The sequence below is a fragment of the Carlito syrichta genome, unplaced genomic scaffold, assembly GCF_000164805.1.
Source record: "Carlito syrichta isolate Samal-C Ts95f unplaced genomic scaffold, Tarsius_syrichta-2.0.1 Scaffold155075, whole genome shotgun sequence".
NCBI lineage: Eukaryota > Metazoa > Chordata > Mammalia > Primates > Tarsiidae > Carlito > Carlito syrichta.
This window is the reverse complement of record NW_007099171.1, coordinates 43,727-52,782: the sequence shown is the minus strand read 5'-3', so window position 1 is coordinate 52,782 and position 9,056 is coordinate 43,727. Positions and strand designations below refer to the sequence as shown.

General features: G+C 55.2%; 1 protein-coding gene across 1 annotated transcript in view; it reads left to right on the top strand.

Moving 5' to 3' along the window:
* The window catches only part of LOC103252352 (myosin-14), a gene marked incomplete at its 3' end in the record, with an annotated part of 57,958 nt that overhangs the window by 5,179 nt on the left and 43,723 nt on the right, over positions 1 to 9,056 (top strand). Inside the window, exons 3-7 of the mRNA XM_021709054.1 lie at positions 375 to 548; positions 1,177 to 1,350; positions 2,274 to 2,388; positions 3,967 to 4,089; positions 5,975 to 6,162. Coding sequence (XP_021564729.1) covers positions 375 to 548; positions 1,177 to 1,350; positions 2,274 to 2,388; positions 3,967 to 4,089; positions 5,975 to 6,162 — 774 coding nt within the window. The remainder of the gene's footprint in view (positions 1 to 374; positions 549 to 1,176; positions 1,351 to 2,273; positions 2,389 to 3,966; positions 4,090 to 5,974; positions 6,163 to 9,056) is intronic.

Below are 9,056 nucleotides of genomic sequence, written 5' to 3'. Positions count from 1 at the left end.
CGCTCTGTTCCTAGCGCTCTCCCTGGGTTTCCACCTACCCCCCCACCCCGTCTCCACCCCCAGCCCCCTTCCCCCTTCCCTGTCTCGCTTCCCACTCCCCGAGTCTCTGCGCCTTCTTTCCGGGTCTCCGTCCCCCACCTGTCTCACCTCCCCCCCATGGTCTCTCCCCACTCTGCTCCCCACTCCCTGGGTCTCTGCCCTCTATTCCCAGGTCTCTGCTCCCACCTCCCCGGATCCAGCCTCGCCCTTCCCTGGTCTCCCTCCCCTCCCTTGTCTCCGACCGCCTGGTCATCCCAGCCGTCCCCTGCATCCCCGCTTCTGTCCCCCTCCTGGGTCTCCCCCCCATCCCCCCCTCATGTGTCCTCTCCCCGCAGCTGAACTCCTTCGAGCAGCTGTGCATCAACTACACCAACGAGAAGCTGCAGCAGCTGTTCAACCACACCATGTTCGTGCTGGAGCAGGAGGAGTACCAGCGCGAGGGCATCCCCTGGACCTTCCTGGACTTCGGCCTGGACCTGCAGCCCTGCATCGACCTCATCGAGCGCCCGGTGAGCCCCGGCTGTCTCCCCGGCTGGCCCGTGGCCCGCGGTCTGTCCTGCCTGGCCGGTCCCGAGGGGAGGATGACGTGCCTGCTCCTGGGTCCGTGGTGACCCTTAGCCTGTCAGAACCTGGGACGTGGCTGCCGCAGGCCTGGCTCGAGTTGGTCACATCAGTGACTCTAGCTGTAACTTTCCTCACGGGGAGTCACATGTCCGAGCGGTACTTTGTTGTTGTTTTGCTTTTTATGGGTTTTTTGGAGTTGGAGTCTCACTCCATCGCCCAGGCTGGAGTGCAGTGGCATGCTCCCGGCCACCGCAGCCTCCACCTGCCGGGCTCAGGCGATCCTTCCACCTCAGCCTTCCAAGTAGCCAGAACTACAGGCACGTGCTGCCACACCCAGCTAATTTTTATTTATTTATTTATTGTAGAGATGAGGTCTTGCCAAGTTGCCCAGGCTGGTCTCAAACCCCTGGGCTCAGGCAGTCCTCCTGCCTCAGCCTCCCAAAGTGCTGGGATTACAGGCATGAGCCTCTGCACTCAGCCCAAGTGGTACTTAGAAGAGCTAAAAGTTAGCAGCAACCTACGTGCCCAGCCTTTGAGGATCTGACTTCCTCTCCCACTCCTGTGAATGGTCAGGCCAATCCCCCTGGACTCCTGGCCCTGCTGGACGAGGAGTGCTGGTTCCCAAAGGCCACGGACAAGTCATTTGTGGAGAAGGTGGCCCAGGAACAAGGCAGCCACCCCAAGTTCCAGCGGCCCAGGCACCTGCGGGATCAGGCTGATTTCAGTGTCCTCCACTATGCGGGCAAGGTAAGGGCTGGCAGCCGGCCTCAGGGCAATTGGTGGCGGGGATGATTAAGGGGTCTCCACTGGCTGCAGGTGCAGGGGAAAACAGGGGCATCCTGTTCAGACAAACAAGGCAGGGGCCAGGAGAGCCTCTGTCTGATGAGGTCTGCAAAAACTTCCTTAAGGAGGGGACATTTGCTGTGGGTTTTGAGGGATGAGTAGGAGTTCACCAGGAGGAGAGCTGTGTGCATTGTATTCACTGAACAAACATGTACGAAGGTCTTTTGTGTGCATTGCCCTGTGCTCAGCAAACCTGGGGACGCAAGTCAGATATGGTTTCTATCGTCACAAAGTTCTTTATCTGGGAGGGAGACCAATGCAGACCGTTGGGACATGAGACTGATAGTTTTTTGTTTGTTTGTTTGTTTTTTGAGTTGGAGTCTCACTCTGTCGCCCAGGCTGGAGTGCAGTGGCCGCTCCCGGCCACCGCAGCCTCGACCTGCTGGGCGCCAGCGATCCTTCTGCCTCACCCTTCCCAGTAGCTGGAACTACAGACGTGCGTTACCACGCCCGGCTAATTTTTTATGTAAATTGGAGAGATGAGGTCTCACCAAGTTGCCCAGGCGGGTCTCGAACCCGTGGGCTCAGGCAATTCAGTCACCTTGGCCTCCCAAAGGCGTGGGATTACAGGCTGAGCCACGGAGCCTGGCGAGACTGATAGTTTTAATGGGGGCGCCTGAGGGTCGCGTCAGATCCCAGAGGCCAGGGAAGGTGGCACGGAAGAGAGGGGTGCAGTTCCACATGTGAACACAAGGTAGCACCAGCGTGCTTATCTGTAGTGGGGGGGGGGGTAGGGGGGTGGTCTCAGGGCCTCTGGAAGGCTCCTTAGGTAACCTGGAGAGCCGGCGACTCTGCAGGTCACCCCCTCCTCTACCGACTCCCCGCAGGTCGACTACAAGGCCAACGAGTGGCTGATGAAAAACATGGACCCTCTGAACGACAGCGTGGCAGCCCTGCTTCATCAGAGCACGGACCGGCTGACAGCGGAGATCTGGAGAGATGGTGAGGACAGGCCTCCCCGACCCTGACCTGGGGGTCTTATGTCCCCCTCTCAACCCACGCGTGGGCACCTTTGTGTCAGAGGCTGAGGTCTGACCCTGAGTTGTCTACTCAGACCCAGGACCGTCTCACAAATATTGTGTCCAGTGAGTGATGTTGGATGGATGGGTGGGTGGGTGGATGACCGGTTGAGTGGATGGTTGGGTGGGTGTCAAGATGGATGGACAGGTGAGTGGGTGGGTGAATGGGTGGATGATGGATGGATAGATGGATGTCAAGATGGAGGGGTGAGTGGGTGGGTGATGGAGAGATGGATGGATGAGTCGATGGATGGATGGATGGATATCAAGGTGGAACCATGGATGGATAGGTGAGTGGGTGGGTGGACGGATGAACAGAAGGATAGATGCAGACGTCACGCCAGCATCATACTCAAGGATAAAACACTCCCCCTTAACCAGAAACAAGGCAGGGCCGCTCATTGTCAGCACTGCTCTTACATGTTGCTTTTAGCAATGCTAGCCTATGCAATCAGACCAGGAAAAACAAGCATATGAATATTGTAAAGAGGTAAACTCATTATTTGTAGATTGCATGTGTTCCCTTAAAAAATTAAGAGATTCTGATGAAAATTAATTAGTAGTAAGAGTGCCTGTAATCCCAGCACTTTGGGAGGCCAAGGCAGGAGGATTGCTTGAGCCCAGTAGTTCAAGGCCAGCCTGGGCAACATAGCAAGACCTCACAAAAAAAAAAATTAAAAAATAAATTAGCCAGGTGTGGTGGCACGCACCTGCAGTCCCAGATACTCAGGAGGAATTGAAGGCTGCCATGAGCCATCATCATGCCACTGCCCTTCAGCCTGGGCAACAGAGTAAGACTCTGACTCAAAATAATTAATAATAGTAATAATAATAATAATAAAAAAATTTTTTTAATGAAAATTAAGCTAAAATTTAAAAAAATGTGTGCTGCCTTCATGGACAGCATGGAAAGCTGCAAAACCTCCTGAGCCCTAAGCTCAGAGCTGGCACTGTGTCACTTCCTCCACACACCTAGTCACAGGCCAAGCCAGATTCAAGGAGCTGCAAGTCACAAGCAAAGGGTGTGAAACTGGGGAAGAACGTGGAATTAGGGCCATTTTTGCCTGATCCCTACTACAGCTCCTCTGAGCCCAGGGTTGGGTGTCCAGCATCCTGGCAGCCCAGGGGAAAAGGTAAATGAGATCAAGAAACAAGGGGGCTGGGAGCATCAAGTTAGTCCTTGAGCTTCCTAGCGGCCAAAGCCAAAAGAGATACCTGATCAAACAGATACAGCTTCTTGGGAGATTTTGTTTCCTGGCACTAAATTCTCAGTGGATACTCATCCTTTTGGCCAGCATTGAAGCCCTCAGTGGGTAGATACGAAGGTGAACAGGACTTTAAAAAGCTCATGACCGACATTCAGGCTTCCTCCCTCGCCTTGCCCGGTGCTGTTGACTCTAACCTATCCTGTTTTTCTTCTCGCCACTGCCTCTCCTTCACTCTGCATGCGTCTCTCCCGCCATCTCCCCCCTCCTGCCCCCCATCTGTCCTCACTCCCCAGGGCACGGGGGCTTCCAGCAGTCCTCTTTCCTTGGCTCCCTTCTGCCGCCGCCCCCAGGATCTGCAGGGAGGTGCCGCTCCGCCACGTCTCCGCCAGGGGGTGGGTGTCTCTGTGCATCAACGGGTGAGGCTTGTCTGGATCCCGCTGGGCTGGGATCCCCGTCTCGAACACCTACCCCCTCCTTTCTCGATGTGGGGGCGTATCGCTCTTCCTCTCCCTCCTTGCCAGCTCCCTCAGAAGTTTCTAGACTCTGTAGCAGCTGAACGCTTTCTTCTAACTAAACTTCCCGGGAAAGCACAAACGAGTGTGACACTGTCAGCCGGCGTTTCCTGAGCACCTACTATGTGCCACTCACCATGTGAAGCCCTGTTATGGCTACTGACACCCAGAATCCTCTGAACAACCTTGTGGGACAGGTGTTAGTACTATGACCCCCATTAAACTCATGAAGAAACTGGAGCACAGAGAGGTTAAGTAACTTGCTAAGGTTACACAGCCAGTAAGTGGCAGAGTCAGGATTTGAACCCAGAACATCGGGTCCCAGAATCTTAGCTTTATCTGTGCTATAAGAAGTTACTACACGATTGGCCGGGCTCAGTGGCTCATGCCTGTCATCCCAGCACTTTGGGAAGGCAAGACGAGAGGATCACATGAGACCAGGAGTTTGAGACCAGCCTGGACAGCACATTCGTCTCTACAGTAAATCAAAAAATTAGCTGGGTGTGGTAACACCCGCCTGTAGTCCCAGCAACTGGGGAGGCTGAGGCAGGAAGATCACCTGAGCCCAGGAGGTCGAGGCTGCGGTGAGCTGTGATTGTGCCACTGCACTCCAGCCTGGGCGACAGAGGGAGATACCAACTCAAAAAAAAGATCATCATCGGCCAGGCTCAGTGGCTCAGCCTGTCATCCCAGCACTTTGGGAGGCCGAGGCGAGTGGATTGCCTGGGCCCGTGGGTTCGAGACCAGCCCGGGCAATTTGGTGAGACCTCGTCTCTACAATAAATAAAAAAAATTAGCTGAGCGTGGTAGCACACGCCTGTAGTTCCGGCTACTAGGAAGGCTGAGGTGGAGGGATCACCGGAGCCCAGCAGGTCGATGCTGGAGTGGCCATGAGTGTGCCACTGGGCTCTAGCCTGGGCGACAGAGTGAGACTTGGGGCGAAGCATGTTTGAGCCCCTGCCAGGCCCCAGGCCCCAAGCACGGATTATCCAGCTGGCTGCTGGCTGCGGGGTGGGCTGGGTTGGCAGGACATAAGGTACTGCCCCTGCTGGGGGTCCCTGAGACCCTGGCCTGAGTCAGGACATAGGGCTGGAGACCAGTGCGGAAGGCGGGAGTCAGCATTTTCACCAGCTGACGTGGCGCCCCAAGTGGCAGGAGAGAAAATAGTTCCGTGGCGTGGGGCCCTTCTGGAAAAATGGTGAATGTGCCCTGTTGCAAATGTCTCACGTCAAAGCAAGACTCAGTTGCCTCTCTTGATACGTTTCTGCTTCTTGACATGCAACTGCACTGGGTTTATCACCCTTGTCCCTCTCTGGGCCTCTGTTTCCTCATCTGTAAAGTGGGTGTGATTCTTGTAAGCTTATAAAGCCACTGAATGTGAACTGCTTTGAGCGATGCCTGGCTGAGTGTCACTGCCGGGCAACCCTTTGCCACCACCAACGCCGCTACCGCCATGCCATTTGTTGGTGGGGAAGACGGAGGCCGTGCCCTTGAAGAGAAAAGACCTCAGAGGCCTGGGCTTGAGAGGACTCAGGCTTCCCCTTCCTGGGCTCTAATCCTGGATCCTCCCCTCCTAAGCTGTGTGATCTTGAGCACAGTCTCCCGCCCTCCTGGTCCTCAGTGCGCCTGTCCGTCCGATGGCGCCCATGAGACCTACCTTCCAGGTCATGCGAGGTGCTTCCTATGTAAAGCGCCAGGCCCTATAGATGACAAGACCGTTGACCTTTGGCCAACCCGGCTCCCTAGAACTGACCCTGACCTCCCCCCGCGCCTGCTCTTCTCCCCACAGTGGAGGGCATCGTGGGGCTGGAGCAGGTGAGCAGCCTTGGGGACGGCCCGCCCGGAGGCCGTCCCCGCCGGGGCATGTTCCGGACGGTGGGCCAGCTCTACAAGGAGTCTCTGAGCCGCCTCATGGCCACACTCAGCAACACCAACCCCAGTTTCGTCCGCTGCATTGTCCCTAACCACGAGAAGAGGGTGAGTGGCCCGGCTTGGGATGGGGGTGGGGAGGCTCTGGGGGGGCGGGGGCGGGGGTGGGAGGGGAGTCCGGCCACTGGACTTGACCGGAGCTGTGACTGTGAGCAGCTTGCTTCTGGCAGGCTCAGTGCCTTGTGGGAAAATGGCATTCATTCATTTATAGGACGGCAATGTGTCAGGCCCCTACCAGGCCAGGGGTGGGGACTCGGGCGGCATTGGCGAGAAAAGCACAGCGACTCATCTTTTTTTTTGAGTTGGAGTCTCACTCGGTCGCCCAGACTGGAGTGCGGCGGCCGCTCCCGGCCACCGCAGCCTCGCCTGCTGGGCTCCGGCGATCCTTCCGCCTCAGCCTTCCGAGGAGCCGGAACTACAGGCGCGCGCTACCATGCCCGGCTGATTTTAACTCTTCTTTTCAAGGCGCCCACGGTCTCATGGGGGGCACAGACATTCAATGACACCAGAAATGAACGTCCAGTTGAATGTGTAGGGGTGGTCCGTTCATGTAGGGCTGGATCTGGCCAGGGACATCAGGGAAGGCTCCCTGGAGGAGGTGATGACTGAGCTGTAAGGATGAGTGGGATTCCAGGCAGAGCACCGTTTGTGCAAAGGCCCAGCAGTAGGTTGGAGTGTGGAAGGTACAGGGAGGCCATTGGGGCCGGGGCGTTGCCCAGGTGTGGGGGACTACACCCAGCCTCACAGGCCCTCGAGAGATGTTCTTCTTGGGAAAATCAGAGAATGGGCCCTACAGGAAGGTCCATGTGGTGAAATGCTGGACCACAAAATTAGACAAGGCTCACACCGTCCCAGAAGGTGGGAGCTGTGGTTACTGGGTGGGCCCGTGTGTGTCTCTCTCCCTGCTCGTGTTTGGAAATACCATGTTTTATCTCATCTAAGGCATGCGTGCCCCATGCTGGCATCTCTGAAGATAGTGTGTGGCCTGTCGGAGTCAAGTTGCCAAGGTTTTTTTCTCTCTTGATGGTATAAGATGACAGCATGTGTCATAGGAATTTTTGCACTGTTTAGATTTTTGCCACTTGTGTATGACTGGTAAAACAGGCCAGGTATAGTGACTCATGCCTGTAATCCCAGCACTTTGGGAGGCCGAGGTGGGAAGATTGCCTGAGCCCACCCTACCCTGGGTAACATGGTGAGACCCCATTTCTAGTAAAAAAATAAATCCCAGCCTGGGCAACTTGGGGAGATTTTGTCTCTACAATAAATCAAAAATTAGCCTGGCATGGTAGCACACGCCTGTAGTTCCGGCTCCTTGGAAGGCTGAGGCGGAAGGATCGCTGGAGCCCAGCGGGTGGACTCTGGGGTTGCTGTGAGTATACTACCAGTACACTCCAGCCTGGCCGACGGAGTGAGACTCCAACTCAAAAAAATAAATTAAAAAAAAAAAATCAAAGAATTAGCCGGGTGTGGTGTGTATGCCTCTAGTCCCAGGTTGAGGTGGGAGGATTGCCTGAGCCCAGGAGGTTGAGGCTGTGCTGAGCCATGATTGCACCACTGCACTCCAGCCTGGGTGACAATGAGACTTCGACTTAAAAAGAAAATAAAAAGGAAAGGAAAGACAAAAAAGCCACCACAAGTGATGGTCTGTGGGCTCAGCTTCCCAGGGAGGCCTTTGGCTGACTGACCTCTGTGTAAATTCAGTCCTTCCCAGCCTCCCTGCCTCCTGAGCTTTTTTCCTTAGCACTTCGTATTTCTTCTTTCTTTAACTTTTAATTTTTTTTAGAGATAGGATCTCACTCTGTCACCCAGGCTGGAGTGCAGTGGTGCCATCTTAGTGCACTGCAGCCTCGACCTCCCAGATTCAAGTGATCCTCCCACCTCAGCCTCCCCAGTAGCTGGGATGGCAGGCACACACCTCCACCCCTGGCTAATTCTTTTATTTTTTTTGTAGAGATGAGGTCTCACTCTGTTGCCCAGGCTGGTCTCGAACCCCTGGCCTCAAGCAATCTTCCGCCTCAGCCTCCCCAAGTGCTGGAATTACAGGCACGTGCCACCATGCCCAGATAATTTTTGTTTGTTTTTTGTAGAGATGGAGGGTCTCGCTATATTGCCCAAGCTGGTCTGCAACTCCTGACCTCAAGTGATCCTCCTGCCTCAGCCTCCCAAAGTGCTGGGATTACAGGCTTGCACTATCACACCCACCTAATTTACTTATTTATTTTTTGGTAGAGATTGTGTCTTGCTGTGTTTCCCGGGCTGGTCTCAAACTCCTGAGCTCAAGCGATCCTCTGACCTGGGGCTTGCACCACCACACCCACCTAAATTTATTTATTTATTTATATGGTAGAGATTGGGTCTTGCTATGTTACCCAGGCTGCTCAAACCCCTGGGCTCAAGCAATCCTCTGGCCTGGGCCTCCCAAAGTGCAGAATTACTGGCATGTGCCACCACGCCCAGCTAATTTTTGTTTATTTTTTGTAGAGATGGGGGTCTCACTATGTTGCCCAAGCTGGTCTCAAACTCCTGGGCTCAAGCCATCCCCCGGCCTGGACCTCCCAAAGTGCTGGGATTACAGGCTCGCACCCCCACACCCACCTAAATTTATTCATTCATTTTTTTGGGGTAGCGATTGGGTCTAGCTATGTTACCCGGGCTGCTCAAACCCCTGGGCTCAAGCAATCCTCTGGCCTGGGCCTCCCAAAGTGCAGAATTACTGGCATGTGCCACCACGCCCAGCCAATTTTTGTTTATTTTTTGTAGAGATGGGGGTCTCGCTAAGTTGCCCAGGCTGGTCTCAAACTCCTGGGCTCAAGCCAGCCCCCCGCCTGGGCCTCCCAAAGTGCTGCGATGACAGGCATGCGCCTCCACGCCCGGCCTAGCTCTTGCTGACTCCCGACAGTTGTCGGTGACTGCCTCGGCCCGGGGGCGGTGGGGGCCCG